Below are 17,716 nucleotides of genomic sequence, written 5' to 3' on the forward strand. Positions count from 1 at the left end.
GAGAACACAGCTGCAGTGCGGAGAGCAGCCATGGTTCGCAAACTTCGACGGACATCCTTTCCAGCACCCCTCGCGCCCCTCGCCCAGCCACGGTGCTGCCACGGCCCACCCCCCGCTGGTTTCCCCAGCACAACGTATTTTCCAACGTACTAGCCGACGAGGGCAGCGTACAGTACGTAGTACAGTACGTAGTACATAGTACGGGCAAATAACTAGGCAACCCTGCTGGAAAGTGCACACGTGGTGCACGGCACTGTGCGTGATTAGGCGACATTCATACCATACCGGTATCTCGTATCAGATTTTATTTGCATCCGAGGCCCAGCGCCTTGCGGGCTTGCCGCAGTCCCGTCCGCCCCAGCCCTGGTCGCACTCACACGCCACGTTCGCCAGGTTGCACACGCCATTGCCCCAGCTGCCCAGGGCGGGGCATGGCACCGGCGCAGCAGGCGGCGCCGCGGGCGTTGCCTCGCTGCGGTCTCCACACACCACGAACGAATGCGGACCCTGTGGTCATGCCCATAAGCTCGGGCTGGGCGTCGGCCCAGGCGCGGACGAGCGACAGCACGAAGGTGCCAGCGCTGGTGCATCATCCACATTCAAGAATTGCAGACGTCACCAGTCATTTATGTTGGAGCTGCACCCTACGGGACCTCGCCAACCTGCCTAAACACTGTCCCATCGCACACCCTGCAGTCATGGCCATCAGCTCGGGCTGGGCGTCGGCCCAGGCACGGATGCGCGGCAGCACTAAAGGTGCCGGCGCTGGTATGTCAGCCATATTCAAGAACTGCAGACGTCATCAGCCATTTATGACCCGGTTGTACGCACGCGGGCATCGCGACCGACACGCCCGTTGGTTCCACACCCTAATCCACTCATTTCACTAATGACAATCAAACATACGCATGCATAGTTTCAGCAGCTAGCTGCCTTATTCCAAACGTTTTTGCCGCGCATGCGGAATGGACTCGTCCAAAGCAACAGTAGTGGGAAGCTGCCCGCGCATGCAATTAGTATCCTTTTGACACTTTGTTTGAATTGATAATTGAAGCTGTGAAACGGGTCACATGAAGATACACTGATCAAAAAGACGCTGTTGGCCGGCAGAAATGTCTCCCACTTTCGGCGTTGCGCTCACACTGGCAATAACGCTCCTGTGTGGTCCCATAGCAAATGCCAAACCAAAGAGCGCCCGCGTATTCCTAGCTAAGGAGCTGCCGCTGACCGTGGTGCTGACGACACCGTCTGAGGTAATGGTCAACAGTTCTGAGCCCGTCCGCCTCTACAACCGACAAGCGATACAGGTGAGCATGGCGGATGGACGGATGCCAGTCTTGGTGGACAGTGGGTGTTTTAGGCCCGAGCGTGTTGCTGGCACCGCGGGTTGGCGGTTGATGGCCCCGACTCTGGGCAGCTGTGAAGTTTCAATGCCTCTGCTCGTCGGGAGGGGGAGTAAGTACATGCCCAAGCCCAACGGGGGGGGGGGAAAGCGCCGGCCGGCCGGGTGGTTCAGCAGCGCATTCAGCGTGCCACCTCGGCCCTGCTCAACCAGCGTGTCAAACCAGCGTGTCCCCTGTGTCCCCTGTGCTCCCCCTCTCAATATGCAGGTCGTGTTCTCCCGGCCAGTCATCGCTCTGGGGTCCGACTTCGGAGACGGCGCAGCAGCCAAGCAGGTGCACTCGTGACGGACACGCACACATACACACGCACCCTGCTGCCCGCCCGGCCGCTTCCCCACCTCCCCCTGCCTGTCCCGTCCCCGCCTCCCAAATCACTCCACCGTGCGCCCGTACCCTCCACCCAACCTCCAGGCATCATCCATTCATCCCTCCCCTCCCCTTCCCTGCCATGCCTGCCCCGCCCTCCCTTCCCATCCCCTGTACGTACGTGCCTCACCACAGGTCCCCTTCCGGCTGAGCTGTGGCGTGCCGGGCTCGTTCCGCTGGGTGAGCACCACCGCGGGACGCTGGGACCCGGCGCTGGACTGGCCGCCCGACCTCAGCTGCAGCCTGAGGTGGAACACAAGCCTCAGGAGCTATGACGGTGCGCGCGAGCGGTGGCTAGTTGGCGAGGGAACTTCCAAGAGAGCGCCGAAAGGACATGCCCTTCCCCCATCTCCCTTTCCGCTCTCTGGAAACGCAGGGCCTGACTTTCCTTACTTCAGAGTGCGCCGGTATCCCCGCCCATGTAATTCCACAGCATCCCACAGCACCCCCACCTGCCCCACCTGCACCTCCATCCACCAAAACCAATGCCCCATCCCACCCCTCCACTTTGTAACCAATCACGATTGTAACCCCAGTTATTGCCCCATCCCATTCACCCGGAAGCGCGCAGGCGCCCGCCTGATGCTGGACGGCACGCCGCCGCGCCGCGCTCTGGCCAGCAGCAGCCTGTACATGTACGGCGGCGGCGCGACGTCGGAGGCGGCGGCGCGGCTGACGGGCGGCGCCTGGAGCAGCGACTCGGGCGTGGCGGGAGACAAGCTGCCCGAGGTGCCGCCCGATGGTGGGTGGGCGGGTGGGCGGTTGGGTGGGCGGGGTCGTGGGGGTTACGAGGACCAAAAGCCAGAGCGTTGGCCGGGCGGGGTGACTGGGGTAGGTTGCGGATGCAGGTGGGCCCTGGCCAGGAGCTGTGAACACGCACCGCGCATACTGTTGAGTGGCCCCCGCCGTGCATTGCATGTCCCGGCCGCGAGTGCATATGCCACCCCCCCTGGTGAAGGCGTCGGCTTTCCCTTCATTCGCCCCCTCAGGCAAGCTGTTGCTGCAGTTCAGCTACCCGGTGAACCTGCTGATGCTCAAGTCGGCGTTCGTGGTGGGTGCGGGGGCGTGGCGTGGCGTGGCGTGGCGTGGCGTGGCGTGGCGTGGCGTGGCGTGGCGTGGCGTGGCGTGGCGTGGCGTGGGGGCATAAAGGACAGCAAGCGGGTGCTCTGCGGATGGCGCTGAAGCGGATGCCGCCCCCACGAACTCGCCTCCACAACCTTTCTGTATCCCGCCTTTGTCACACAATCACACACACACACACACACACACACACACACACACACACACACACACACACACACACACACACACGCACAGGTGCTCCAGGGCCGTGACGAGTCAGTGGAGGAGGGCGCACCCTCGCTGCCTTACAACCTGCAGCCCTGCTGGTCGCCCGCCCCCGCTGCCCCTCTCCCTGGAGGGGCCGCCGGGTCGGGCACACCCAGCAACACAGCGCTGGACGTCAACACCACGTGCGCCGCAGTGGAGGTGGGGGCTGCACTCCAGCCCGACACGTGGTGAGGGACAGGGAGGTACGGGGTGCGGGCAGACGGGAGCGTACGTGGTGCGTGCAACAGTCCCCCACGTGTGCGTACGCGGACTGCCGCTGCTTCCTTCCAGCCCCGCGTGGCGTGCGGAGACCTTAGCGCAGTTTTCATAATGCCCTAAACCTGACTTTTCTCAACTCATCCCGGGACCTGTCAGAGTAATCGTTGCGTTACGGAAGTTGTGCTTGTGATTGCTCACGCCGCCCTTTTCGTTCTGCGGCCTGACAACGGCACCCATTCCGCTCCCCCTCCTGTACACCGCAGGTACACACTGCGACTGCCGGCCGGCACCCGATACGCCGCACTCGCCGGCCCCACCACCTACACCCAGCAGGTAGATAGGTAGCGGCTAGGTAGCCGCACGCACTTTGAACGTGTGTGGTGATTAGACTGGGCCGAACTTGGGCCGAGCATTGGGCGTGCGGGCATGCACGAGCTTGTCCACATTAAGCTAGCGCTCAGGTCAAGGATGAGGTGCTATGAGGCGCAATGGACCCATGGACTGCCCACACAGGTGGTGTTTGCGGGCCTGCGCCGCTTCCGCTTCCCGCTGGCCCAGGACGCCTGGAGGGCTAGCAGCCCTTCCAGCGGCATCAGGTGTCGCAGTGGGCGGGGAGGACGGGAGGAGGGTAGTAACAGCTGGAGGGGGTGCATGGCACGGGCTGATGAAGGGAGGAAGCTTGCGCCGCTGGGCAATTGTGCTGTCTCTATTCTCTGCATTACGGTACTGGCGGAACAGCCGATTCACACGTGTGCAGTGTGTGCGACACACCGTACACACGCAAATGTCTATCACATGTAACGCGCTACCCGCCCTGCTGCCCTGCCCCGCCACCACAGCTACCGCCGCCTGGACCTGTGGCTGCCGCACGGCCTGCAGCCCGGCACACCCCTCGATGCGCTGGCACGTGTGCTGTCTGTGTGCGAGCTACAGCCCGCTGCCGCGGTCACAGGAGCACCGGCGGCTGTAGCAGGTGGCGAGCAGGCGTCGCCACCGCCGCCGGACGTGTGTGTGCCGGGCGCTGCGCCGCTGCCGTTCACGCTGTCGCTGCCGTCATCGTCGCGGCTGCGCATGACGGTGACTGACCTGGCACCGGGAAAGAAGTACCGGTGGGTGAAGAGATGGGGAGCCGACTGCTCCTGGGGTGGCTGTTTGTATGCGTGACGTGGCGCTGCCATGTGGCACGTGTCCACCGCTGTACGCACACACCACACTCGCGCTCCCTTGCTTATGACCAAGCCGAGCAGACACCCCTCGATCGCTCCTACCCTGCACCCGCCCGCAGCGTCACCGCCGGCGCTGACCCGACTGTGATAGACGGCTTTGGCATGAGCCTCGAGGTGTGTGGGCGCGTGTGGGACATGAATGTGTGCGTACGTGGTGTTTGCAGCGTCTCCGCCCTGGTCTGACTGCTCAGCTGGAACTCATCCCCACCCCATGCCACCCCGCCGCCACCAGGCCTCCAACTCCACCGACTTCTACATGACCCAGATTGCCTACCGCTTTGAGGGCGCCGACACCACCGGCGGCGTCTACAGCTTTAGTAACGCACCTCTGGCGGTTCTGGAGCCGGAGCCGGCAGACAACCTAACGCAATGGTGCGGCGGCGTGCTCGCCGGCAAGCGATAGCGTGCCCTTGTTAGCGTGCTTTGCGGAGTCTTCGTTACGATCGTTGAGCGAATGAGGGCGGCATGCTTCCAACAGATTTACTGGCCTTTGCCTGACTGTGAGTGTGACTTCACACGATCGACATGCTTTCATGTACGGCTGCAGGCCGTACATCACCATCGCGCCGCCGCCGCAGCCGGCCCTTGGCGTCGACGTGCCGCCGTACACTAGCCGTACGGTGCGGTCGTTCGTACTGGATCCAGCAAACCGCAACCACGTGATCAAGCTGCTGCAGGTTTTCCAGGTTCGTAGGTGTGCGCAGCGGGCAAGGCGTACGGCACGCGAACATAGCGAACAGCAGCCGCGGGCTCCATCTGTCCCTTGACGCACAACCGTCGCCATGCCGTACCATTCGATTCCCCTATTTCATCACCTGTCTTTCGTAACCCCACTGCCTCGACCGCCCCAACCCCACAACCCCCCTTCCCGCCGCAGCGCAATTTCCCCAACGCCTCCTCCAGCGGCGACCCAACCGCCCATCTGGGTCTGGAGCCGGTCTCGGTGGTGCCTGTGCCTGAGCCCCTCACCACACCCGGCTCCGGCGCGGGCTGGACGCGGGTGTCGGCGCCGCTGCAGCCCGGAGCGGCGCTTCAGCTGCTGGATGCCTGCTGCACGCCGGTGAGATAATTTATTGCACTGATGGAATGCCGGCAAAACAGAATGGGCGATGGTTGTTGTAGATGATGAGAATGGCCTGCTGGACAAGAATGACTTCAATCCTCAAGCTGCGGTAATTATTGTTTTGTTTCCCGCCACAATGCGGCGGTGCAGCCCTCTTACGTCGGCGGGCCGCCCAGCCGCCGCACCCAAGTGCTGGTTCGCTCCGGCCTGTCTATGTCCGTGCTGGCAAGCCGCAGCAACACAGTCTTCACGGCCTGGGTCACGGACGCCTCGGAGGGAAGCGGCGGCGGCGGCGTGGCGGGCGCGACCGTGTCGTTCTACGTGCTGCCGACTTCAGGATACTATAGGGAAGGCAGTGAGGTGAGTACCGTACCGTGTACTGCCGGGGCGGATGTGTCCTTTCGCAAGTTTGGCGTGGCACCGTTGTCGACGCCATGACTGGACAACATACCGGCGCTGTTGTACTTCGCTCCCGGAATGACTTACATCCCAAGCACCCTGCTGCTGCCTTACTTCACTGCATCCATCATCACTCTGCTGCCATTCCTTTCCCCCTTCCGCTTTGTTTACCCCTGCACCCCCCCCCCCCCCAGCTCCTTCCCTTCTTGGCGGCCAGCTGCGTCACAGACGCCGCGGGCACGTGCAGTGTGGACATCCCGCCCAACGAGTCCGGGCAGTCACCGCAGGTAGGCGGGTGGGTGGCTGGGTGTGCGGATGGGTGGGTGACAGGGAGGGAGGGTGGGTGGGTGGGTACGAGGGCCTGCTGGCAATCTGGCAGCATTCCATCAGCACAGCATCCGTCCGTTGCAGTCGCATCTCACTCACCACTAGCCACTTCGCCTGCCGCCGCTGCATCGCCCGCTCATCCCCCACCCGCTCACCCGTCACGCCACGCCACGCCACGCTACGCCGCGCCACGCAGAGTGGCGACCGGCTCTCCGTCATGGCGCTGGCGCCTCCCTCTCCCACCCCCACCGCCTCCCTCACCTCCTCCACCCCCTCTGCCTCCACCGCCTCCCCCACCGCCTCCACCGCCTCACGTGTGGCGCTCGTCCTGGACGAGCTGTGGCTGGGGTCGCGGCCGCAGCCGCCCTCAGGCACCCTGGCCAGCCTGGTGGCAGATCGGCGCCTGGTGCGGCCCGGCGAGAGCATCAAAATCACAGGTATGGTGGCATGTGCGTGAGCGTGAGCGTGACTGTGTGCCAGGTGTGGAATGGAAGGGAAGGGTCATGGCGGTCAGGAACTCGCGAGCTTGCTTATGTGGCATATGTTACCCCACATTCCCCCAGCACGCACCCATGTTGGTGACCTGTATGCATCTCGCGCTAGGCATCCAAGCAATCTGAGACACACACACATACACACACACACATACACACACACATACACACACAGGCTTCATCGCTCAGGCATCCCTCGCCGGCATGCAGCTGCCCCCCGCCACCTGGGGCATACTGGAGGTGTCGTCAGGCTGGGACGTGTCCGCGTCGGGCAGCGTCACCGGCCGCCGCCGCCGTCGCGCCGCCGCCGCCGCCGCCGTCGCCACCATTTCCTCCTCCGCCCGCTTCACGAAGCTGCCAGGCACAGCGGGCGACGCTGCTGCTGCTGGCACTACCGTGCAAAGCCGCCAGGAGTATGAGCTCAGCAGCAGTGCGGTGGAAGCTGCTGACAGTAGCGGCGGTCGCGATATTGGCAGCAGCAGTAGCGGCCGGCGGCAGCGTGCGCTGCGTCAGGCGGCGCCGCCAGACGACGGCGTGGGGTCGCCGCCGGCTGAGGAGCCCTATACGCCCCCGCCGCGGGTGCTTGTGGCGGTGGGTGACCCATCTGTGCGCGTGCTCATGGCGGGCCCTTCAATCAAATGGAATTGGTGCAAGTCACATGAGTACGACCAGATGCTATAGTGCAGTGCGGCAATGTGAGGACGAGGAGTAAACACGAATGAGATGACTTGCTGCCCCCCCCCCCGGACTGCTGCAGGTCAACGCCAGCAGCGGCAGCGTTCACGGCGAGATCCAGGTTCCGGCGGGCGCCCGCCAGCAGCCGTACAATGTAATGCTGTACCTGCCGGCGGCGGTTGGGACGGTTGGGACGGCGCCGCTCGACGGCCCGCCGCCGGATCTGAGCGCGCCGGATCTGCTGTTCGGTTGGAATTACGTCAGGAGTTTTGAGTTCACGGTTGCGGACCCGCGCCCGCCAACCGCCGAACTGCAGGTCAGTGTAAGGCACACCCCCGCAGGTTGCGCATGTTGCACACCTGTGACGACCATACATGCTTATCCTTTCACATCGATGCCAAACTCGCACCTACCTAACTCACAGATTGTCGCGCCACCGTGGGTTTCGCCAATCGGCACCTTCACCGTTACCGCAACCGCCGTCAGTTACATTGGCGCGGCTGTTGGCGGCGCGCCCATGACGCTGACGTGGCGTCACGCCCGCGCCTCTGGCGTGCTACGAATCACAACCGACGCCAACGGTGTTGCAACCGCCACCGTGGATTTGGGGGCCCTGCCGGAAGCCAACCGTACGACAGTGTACGATGCCATTAGCGTCAGTGTGGAGTGGATTGGGCCCACGCGCGAGCGGATCGTGGAGTCGGCATCCATTGCGTAAGCGCGGGCTTGGGTCAGTTGGAGGTGGGTGGCAGGTGGCGGGCTTTGCAGGCCTCCTAACAGGGTTAGCAGCAGTGCCGCCTGCGTGCGGCGGTGTGCCTACACTCGTCCACATGCGTACACCGGCTCTCCATTCAATCATCTTCCGCCTCCCGGCGCATCCCAGGGCGGCGGACGCGGAGTACGCCCTCAGCTACAGCCTCTCCCTCACGCCCGACCTGCCCGGTGTGCCCTTCGGCGTCACGGCCATCCTCACCTCCAACACCGACGGCTCTGACCTTTCCGGAATCCCCGTCACAGCCACGCTCAGCCCCGCAACACCCGGCACCGCCGGCGGCGCCGCCTGTGACTCAGTCGCCACTTGCTCGACCAGCTCTGGGGCCGGATTCGTGGGGCCCAGCGCCTGCCGCCTGGCCCTGCCCTGCCTCGGCCGCTTCAGCCTGCGCGTGTGCGCCGTCCTGCCACCGGCTGTAGCAGGTGCTACTGCGGTCGGCGGCGGCAGTAGCACGGAGGTGGTGACGGTGTGCGGCCGGTTCGAGATGATCCTAGGCCGCAACGCCAGCGAGTGGCAGCAGTACGCTTTCAAGCTACGTGGCATGCCCATGCCGGCCCTCTCCCTGGACAAGTGAGTTCTGCTGGGTGGTTTTGCATGTTGTGTTTGCGCAGCTGCGGATTGTGTTTCGTGTGGTTTCAGATCTAAAGAGCGCATCACCGACCGTCTCATCCATGTGTCAACGTCCTCCGCCGCTCTATCTGTTGCCCGCCGCTCCGCCCCACCTGTGAACACCTTGGCACAACCACAGGAACGTCTACTCAATTGGCGAGACGCCGCGCCTTCGCTTTGAGAGCCCCTGGCCGCATGCCCGACTGCTGCTGCTGTGGGGAAATGATTTTGCCACGCAAAGCAAGGCCATTGATACGGTGGGTTGATACTCAATTAACCTGGGGTTTGCAAAGCAAGGCCATTGATACGGGTTGTGGGTTTGAATTAAACTGGGGTTCGCGCAGAGCAAATTAAGGAAAGGGCGGGGGCTGTGTGGCTGGGCCCAAGATGGATGTTGTGCAAAATGACGCCCACTGCCTGCCAACAGAGGCACGCGACCAAGCGAATGCCGATCCGTAACATCCATCCCCCGTTTGCACATGCGTTCAGCTGCCGGCCGGCGCCATGGCTGACGTGGAGCTGGGCCCTCTGTCGTACGACACTTGTGCCGGCGGCTGCGCCGTAACCGCAGTACTGCACGTGCCGCGGCTCGGCCCGTCCGACATGCCGCTACCCCCGCCCGATGCCGTACCGGTTTCGGTTGTGTGCGACCCGCGTGCGCCGCTGACGTACAGTAGCAAGCTGCGCATAGCGGTGGCTGATGACAACGGGCTGGAGGTGGTTGTGGCGGTTGGCCCTGTGGCGGGCGAGGCGGCGGGCGGCGGGCGTGTCGTCGATGCGGGCGGTGAAGAGCTGCTGGCAATAGAGCCAGGGCAGAAGGCTGAGGTGAGGCAAGCGGTGCGCGTGCGTTTGGTGCTGGCTGGCTTGCTGCGCTGTGCTGCACTAGCTGTGCGAATCAGCTGCAGCAGGAACATGCTAAGCAGGGGCGTCAGCCCAGATTGCTGTTGCCAGCTTGACCCCTTGCCATGGGCACTGGCGGCCCCGGCCTGACCCAATCAACGCGCACCTCCTCCATCCCTACCTCCCTGCTGCAGGTGTCTGTGAGGGTGTCGGGCGCAGGGCCGGGCGTGGAGGTGACGGTGTACGGCGTGGACCAGGCCGTACTGGATCTCATGCCGTACGACCTGCCGGCTCCGCAGCTGGATCTCGTACTGCGGCTGGCGGCTGACGTACAGGTGTACGGCATGGCGGCGTACCGCCTGGCGCCCGGGGCCGTGCGTGCCGTGTTTGACACGCTCGTGCGCAGGTGAGAAGTGGGGGTCGTGCAGGATACTCCAAACCCTAGCTCCAGCAAGTGCACTTGGGATGTGGGGTGCTGACCTCCAGCTGCTGCTGGGCATGCCTGGAGCCCATATATAATGCGTCTTCGGCTGGCGTCCACTACCTAACCGGGGGATAGTCGGTTAGGTTCCACTGTGTGTGCGGGAGGGGCGGGGGGCTAACACCGTGTCTGGGGCCACACCATGCGGCTACACCGTGGGGGCTTACACCGTGGGGCTATCTACACGTGTTGCAAGCCGCCGCCACGACCGCCACTACCGCCCTTACCACACAACGCGCACGTGCGTACGCAGGCTGTCCCAGCTGGACCCGTGGCTGCCGCCGGACACGGCCGTGCGCGCCGCGGCCGCCGCCTACTGGTCTGGTGGCGTGCAGGCGGCGGACATGAGCGATGAGGAGTACCTCGACCAGTTCACCACCGGAATCACGCTGCTGGCGGTGAGTTGGGAGACGTGAGCTGCTGGCAATTCATCACCCGCATCTGCTCGTTGCCTGTTCCTGAGCTTGCGTGCATGTTTGTGCCATTATTGTTCGGGTTTGTTTCACGTACGTGCATGTGTGTGCGCGCAATTTATCAACAGCTGGCAACTTGCACATGCACACCGCAACCCGGCACCATTACAACACCTGCCAAAGACCCGCTCGCTGCGCTCAGCCCCGCAACCTCATGCCATCCACGCGCACACACCCCACCGCACGCGCCACAGGGCGGCTACGTCGACAACAACCGCGCGCCGCTGACGCCCGCCTTCCGGCGGCCGCCGCCACAGCGCCGGGCTGAGCGCGCGCCGCCCGTCGGCGGTCCGTCAGGTGCGTGCGCGTGCACTTTTAGGGTCATAGGGTTTGAGTCCATGCGCACATGCGTGCGTGCATGCATCCGTGTGTGCGTCGCTGATTGCTGCTTCTGGGTTGGGTGGGTTGGGCCATGTGGCACACCCACAGCAGGTGATATCGGCAGTTCGCATGATGAGGATGGGCTCACGGGATAGGTGAATCGGAGATGGGCGAGACACGCACGTTGTTCGACGTGTCGCACGCGTCCGCGCCCTTCATAGTGTGCGTACCCACTGCTCTTCTGAGCCATGCTTCTCAAACGAACATGCAATGCCGCCCGCATCCACACAGACCCGGAAAGTGGCGCGGGTGGTGCCGATGTCTCCGGCGAGCTCCGCAGCTCAGACGACTTCGTGACCACGCCGCTCTTCACCACCGTCCTCACCGGCCCCGACGGCGTGGCACGTGTCAACTTCACTGCGCCTGCCAATCTGGGCACCTTTGTACTGCGAGCCTACGCCGCCGCTACGGGGGCGGCGGCGGCACGCAGGTACGGGTCCGGCGAGGGACGTCTGGTGGTCCGGCGGGCGCTGAGCCTGACGCCCTCGGCACCGCGGTTCGTGCGTGTGGGAGACGGCTTTGAGGCTGGCTGCGTGGTGACGGTGGGCTCGGCGCCCGCCCGCGTGTCCGTGACGCTGACGGTAGGTGGGCAGTGAGGGGCGTATCATTGGTACTGAGGGGAGGCAGGAAAAACTACAACAAAGGGGGCGGCACGGGTCTCACAGGCATGCATTCCTGCCAAACACAGGTGGAGGGTGGTGCGAGCAGCCCGCTCCAACTGTCGGACGGCGGCGGAGTTGGAGGGGCGTCCACGATGACCAAGGTGGTGACCTTCCAGGCCGGCGCCGACCTGCAGGAAGAGGTGCGTGTGCGTGTGCGTGTGTATGCGCCTGTGTGCCTATGTGACGGGAAAGAGTGAAGCCAGTTATATACAGTTGCGCTCGTGTGCTAGCAACGTGTACACACTCATACCGTATGCACGTACGCGTGCATGCCCACATACCGTCGTACACACACGCACGCACAGGTGCGCTTCCCGCTGAGCGGCCGCGGCATTGGCACCGCCCGCCTCACCCTGCGGGCCGTGGACTTCCAGGACGGCGGCGGCAGCGACGGCCTCCAGGTCTCCATGCCCGTGTACGGTGCGTGTCTGTCTCGTGTGTGGTGACATACATACGAGAAAGTAAGCGTGGAACCGCTGCATGACTGGCGGGCCCCGGACACCTTGGTTGGCGCCTTTGGCAGTATATACCGTGCGTGCGCGCACTTGCCTTTCCACACGTGTTGGCCTGTCCTACGACCACCGCCACCGCCACCTACCACCACCACCACCACCACCATCACCACCTCACTCACTCATCATGTACGCACGCCCACAGGCCAGCAGGGCGACGTGTTGGTGGCCACGACCTTCTCCCTGACCGCCAACGGCACCACGGGCGGCGGCTGGGCTGAGGGCGTGGAGCTGCCCGCCGCAGTGCCCGGCAGCGGTGAGCGGCAGCAACGGGAGGTGCACAAGGGGGAATGTGCAGGGGGGGAGGAAGGTGCACAAGGGGCGGGGGGGGGGGAGGTGCGTGCATTACCGAGACCGTTTCAGCCCTCAGACCACCCTCAATGGTCGCGCTGCTGCTGCTGCCGCCTGGTGAATGTGAGCCTATTATTACCTGTGCCGTGTCCGATGCTGCTGCCCCTGCTGCTGTTGCTTACTTGTGTCCGCAGGGGGCTTGACGCTGACTGCGGGTGTGGGCAACTTGCCAGCCATCACCGCCATGTACGCCAACCTGCTGCAGCAGGAGCGGAGCGTGGCGGAGGCAGGGGACAGGTGCGTGCGTACAGGCAGGCAGGCGGGCGGGGGCGCGCGCGCCGCTGCACGGTCCTTGCATGCTTTTAAGCGTTGTAGGTCAAGCTTCCGATTTGCATTCACCTACTCACCATTCACGCACTGGCACACCGCACACCGCACGCACGTCGCATGCAGGTACCCCTACGCCGAGCGCGCGCTCACGTGGGCGGTGCTGCCGCCGCTGCTCGCCGCCTACGGCCAGCCCAACACCAGCAGCGCGGCCCAAGACCAGCAAGTGACGCGGGGCTTTGCGGACCTGGGCGCGCTCACGGAGCCGGGGCTGGGGCTGGTGTGGAGCGACTTCAGGCGCTGGGACGGCTGGAGGCCGCTGAGGTGGGCGGGCGTGCAAGCCCGCAGGGGGGCGGCGTTGTTGTTGCGGGGGGCGTGGGTTGGGATGCAGGCGGGGCCGGTCCCGGTGTGGTGCTCGCTTGTCAGGCACCACCGGGACATTGGAAGTCTGTCCACATGCATGAAACCATGGGGGCGCAAGCGACTGCGCAGAAGGCCGGCCGCATGCACACGGTGCACTGCGGCGTCGTGCCTCTGGCACTGCGTCCTCGACGCCTCCCGCCGCCCTCCGCCCAGCTATCTCCCCTGACCTACACCATCACCATCATCTCTGAGCAGCCCTCCGCCCAGCCGCCCTCCGCCCAGCTGCCTACACCATCACCTTTGACGACCCTGTCCGCAGGGCCGACACGCGACTGAACGCCTGGGCCCTCTTCCTCACCGGCCTGCACGGCCCCGCCCTCACGTCGCCCCCCCCACCGCTCCCAGCCTCCGGTCTTGGCCGGTACCTGGGCCCCTGGTCCGACCGCCTGGAGGCGCAGCTGCTGCCGGTCTGGCGGCGGGCGCTGGCGGGGCAGCTGGTGGCGGACGCGCAGGAGGCGCGGGCGAACAACGGAACCTACAGCGACTGGCACACGCTGGCGTGGACCAGGTGCGTGCGTGCGTGCTGCAAGGGGGGGGGGCGAGCGGGCATAACACGGGCGGGCGAGCGGGCATAAAGGTGCCGCGTCATGTTCAATGGTGGTGAATGCACAGCTGCGGGTCAGAGGCCAGCCATGCACTCGCCTAACCCACACCACATAACAGCAGCATGCCCTCATGAGTCCCACGGCATTTGGCACCACCCCAAAGGCTTGCGCTGGGTGCGGACTGGGACCCAGCCGACTCCAGCACCGGCGGCGGTGCCCGCGGGCGGGCGGCGGCAGACCTGTCGCTGGCAGCGTTGATTGGCGCCAATGGGAAGAACGCCAGCCGCCCCCGCCTGGATCGAGATGTGAGTGGTGCCCGTGAGAGGCCGACTCCTCCCCAGGATTGCCCCAGGGCCGCTTCCATTACCTTGCGTGTCGCGGGGGGGCCTGATGGTTCGTGCAGCTGCACGCAATCGTGCTGCTGACACTCCAACAAGCAACGGTCCTTGTGCTAATGACATTGAAGCATGCATGTAACACAACACAACGTTCGCAGACACGTGTGGTGCTGTCGCTCGTGCTCCTGAGCATGGGTCAGTCAAACCCCGAGCCCCGCCTGGTCAACGCGACGCTCGTCGAGCTCAGCTCGGCCGTACGACTGCAGGGCCGTACCGCCTACATCGCCGCGGGGCCGGGTGAGGTTTGGCGGGGCCCTGGGGTGCCACAGGCGCATTGATTAAGTGCCGGCACAGGCTTGCCCTACCTACTGTTCAGCAACCACTGCGCCACAGCCGACCATGTCGCGCTACCGAGCTTTGTACCCGGTCTGCTGTCATGTGTGTTGCACGGCGTGTTACACTACTTCATTCGCTCAACATCTGTCCTCCCGCGCTGTGCCAGGTAATCCCGGCCCCGCTTCCCTGGAGGACCAGGCCCTGGCGCTGCTGCTGATGGTGCGGGCGCGCTCCCTCAGCCCGCTACTGCCGCGGCTGGCAGCTTACGTGGCGGCGGGCGGCAGTAGCAGCAGCCCGGCGCTGAGCCGGCGGAGGGTGTATTACCCAGAGAGCTGGTTTGTGCAGGTGCGTGGGCACGGCATTCACCCACAACAGCGGTGAATGAGACGCGCCTGGCTTCTAGCTACCAACCCTGTCTGTATCGCCGCTGACGACGATATGGATCGCGCTCTCCGCATCCTCTCCTCTCCCCTTCCCTTCCTCTCCAGGCCCTGGCCGCCGCTGCGCTGATGTCCTACGACGTCTCACGCAGCTCCGCCCAGCCCCAGCTGCAATTGGAGGCGGACGTGAATGGCCTGACCGTGCTCGAGGTGGGAATGCGGTGGTGGTGGGAGGCTAGGTTTCCGGGACGGGTCATGGATAAACGAGCAAACACGGCGTGCACACACACACACACAGTAGCGCCCATTCTCTCAATTGTACTTGGCTCGGCTGCCCTCTGCCCTACCCCTACCAGGCTTCATTCCGGCCAGGCCGCACGCAGCCAGTCACCACCACCACACCCTGGGAGTCTCTGCCGCCACCGCCAGCGGTCGGACAGCCGGGAGAGCTCAACTTCGAGGTTGGCGGGTTCATCGTCGCGTTCAGGGTTTAGGCAGATACAATATTCAGTACGGGTCAACCCGGCCTGCTTCACGCTGCCAGCCACTGAGCCAGAGGTGTTTCGTAAAGCAGTTTGACGCTACCAATCACTTTGTCAGCCTGAGCTCCTGCCGCCCGCATGCCCTCCCCACCGGCCCCCAGGTCTCCGGTCGCGGCGAGGTGTCCGTGTCGGCAGCGCTTCAGTTCGTACCCGTGACCCTGCCCGCTTTCCCCACCTACCGCGGATTATACGTGGAGGCGGCAGTGCAGGTGTGTGCGTATGTGTATATATGTGTGTGTGTGTTTGTGTGTGTGTGTGTGTGTGTGTGTGTGTGTGTGCGCTCGCAGTGAACACGTGTGGAGGAGGAAGACACATCCTCGCCGGCGGCGTGCTGCTGCTGCTGCATGCATGTGTTAACGAACGACGCAACTGCCGGTCACCACTGCTGCAGGTGGTCGACCCCGCCACGGGCCAGGGCGCTGGGCCCCGTGTGTCGGGTGTGCCGCTGGGCTCTGTAGTGGCGCTCACCATCCAGGTGCGTGCGGCCGCGAGGCATGTGCCAAAGAGAACAAGAAAAACCAAAGCGCAAAAAGGCTTGTGTGTGTATGTGTGTCCCGCATGTAACGCAGTTTCCCGACCATCAAGTCCCAACCCAGCCCTACACACCCTCATAACCATGCGTCCCGTGCCCGCCGTGCACCACAACTTTTGCCAGAACATCGCTTGACGTCCGGGCCTCGCCATCCCAGTAACCTTCATCTCCACCCCTCACACCTCTAGGTCACCTCGCCCGACGAGCTGGGCGCGGTGACTCTGGCGGTCATGATGCCGGCCGGGCTAGAGCCGCTGGACCCACACGTGGTCACAGACCTCGGCAGCGGCTGCGACCTAGGCGACTGGAGCGGCGGCGGCTTTGGATTTGGATTTGGGGGCGGCGGCGGCATGCGGTCGCGCTGGTGGTACTGGTGGCCGGTGTGCCCTGCGCAGGTGTGTGCGTGGCATGGCATGGCGTGGCGTGGCGTGGCGTGGCGCCCCAGTCCCCCGACTGCTGTCCTGACCTGGTTGGCAACGCGCGCACGCATTCACCTACCGCCGCGCCCGCCCGCATGCACCCCGCCTAGCCCTCGTGAATTACCCACCACCAGGCCCCATGCTAGACCCAACCTCAACCTATGGCTGCCCAGTGCCCATCCACCCGCTGCGTCTGCTGCATGCAGGAGACCACGCCTGCGCTGGTCACCTTCTCCTACGCCTCACTCCGCTCCGGCACCTCGACCGTCACCATTAAGGCGGTCGCGGCCAGTGCCGGCACCTTCGTGCTGCCGCCCATCCGCGCCTGGGCCGACACCCAGCCCGAGCTTATGGGCATGACTGCAGGGTCCGCATTCGCGGTGTGTGGAGACTGCAGCGAGGCAACGCCCGCGGCGCCGCCGGCTGCGCTGGTGCCGTGCCCCGCCCTGGACTGCTCGGGCAATGGCGTGTGCAACCTGGCAAACGGGGCGTGCGAGTGCGACGAGGGCTGGGGCGGACGGGACTGCGGCAAGGCGCTGGCCTGAGGATGCAGTGGAGAGATAGATGTTTTGTGAGCAGTGTGTGACATGACATGTATGTGAAGTCTCTTGGGACTTTGACAGTTGTCCAGGGGTGGTGCATGAGTACTGCTGTGCGAAGCCTTTTATTTCTAGCAAGGAGTGGTTCTGAACCACTCATGTTGGCTGCGTTCTCACCCGCATAGCAATCAAGGTAAGCAATGTACGCATACCATTCTTGACACTGGCACGCTGAGGGATTCGGTGCGACGTGCATGCGTGTGTGATGTGCGTGCCGGGCCGCGAACGCCCTCTTTCCTGATGACCTCCCCGGACTTGTTTATGATTGCCCCGTATCTCTATTTACTATAGTGAAGCGGACTGCTGCCAGTTTACTACGATTCCCTTAATCTGCAACGGCTGGCACATAATTGTGCGTGTGCCGCGTGCGTGCGCTGTGTGTGCGTGGGTGTGCGAACGCGTGCGTGTGCGCGTGCGTGCGCGTGCGCAAATACGTCGGGAAGTTAAGATGTACCCGTCCTGTCCGGGCAGGGGAAATTTTATTGAGTCTATCCTAAATAAATAGGCGGCGGGGAAAATTCGGGCGGAGCGAGAGGTGCCTTCGCACGTCCATGGACAATTGCCTTTCGCGAGGTTGCCCGAAAAGCAAGCCATGTCGCTGGCTTAGCTGGACGGCTTAACGTCGCCGTGAGTCCGTGACGAAAGTTGGAGGCCATCCATCTATCGGAGCATCCTGTAGCAGGAATGGGCGGCGTATAATCGTTGTTAGGGGCTTGCTGCTAACGGCCAACTGAAAGTTACACTCATCCGCTG

General features: G+C 64.2%; 1 protein-coding gene across 1 annotated transcript; it reads left to right on the forward strand.

Annotated features, from left to right (window-relative positions):
- Positions 1 to 823: 823 nt before the first annotated feature.
- Positions 824 to 17,715, forward strand: CHLRE_08g379800v5 (uncharacterized protein). Its single transcript, XM_043065242.1, has 41 exons — positions 824 to 1,307; positions 1,611 to 1,676; positions 1,905 to 2,046; positions 2,341 to 2,511; positions 2,759 to 2,820; positions 3,087 to 3,286; positions 3,581 to 3,650; positions 3,831 to 3,913; positions 4,157 to 4,426; positions 4,603 to 4,657; positions 4,776 to 4,915; positions 5,091 to 5,229; positions 5,421 to 5,603; positions 5,757 to 5,966; positions 6,200 to 6,292; positions 6,529 to 6,769; positions 7,002 to 7,417; positions 7,584 to 7,817; positions 7,926 to 8,215; positions 8,385 to 8,843; positions 9,022 to 9,139; positions 9,372 to 9,707; positions 9,917 to 10,128; positions 10,457 to 10,601; positions 10,871 to 10,973; positions 11,289 to 11,638; positions 11,746 to 11,859; positions 12,025 to 12,139; positions 12,377 to 12,487; positions 12,717 to 12,819; positions 12,976 to 13,173; positions 13,532 to 13,780; positions 13,981 to 14,122; positions 14,314 to 14,452; positions 14,658 to 14,836; positions 14,980 to 15,081; positions 15,228 to 15,332; positions 15,515 to 15,622; positions 15,805 to 15,888; positions 16,134 to 16,340; positions 16,571 to 17,715. Exons 1-41 carry the CDS (start codon positions 1,257 to 1,259, stop codon positions 16,907 to 16,909), a joined length of 7,134 nt encoding a protein of 2,377 aa, XP_042922243.1. The 5' UTR covers positions 824 to 1,256; the 3' UTR covers positions 16,910 to 17,715.
- Position 17,716: the final 1 nt, after the last annotated feature.

The sequence above is a fragment of the Chlamydomonas reinhardtii genome, chromosome 8 (genome assembly GCF_000002595.2).
Source record: "Chlamydomonas reinhardtii strain CC-503 cw92 mt+ chromosome 8, whole genome shotgun sequence".
In the NCBI taxonomy this organism is placed as follows: domain Eukaryota; kingdom Viridiplantae; phylum Chlorophyta; class Chlorophyceae; order Chlamydomonadales; family Chlamydomonadaceae; genus Chlamydomonas; species Chlamydomonas reinhardtii.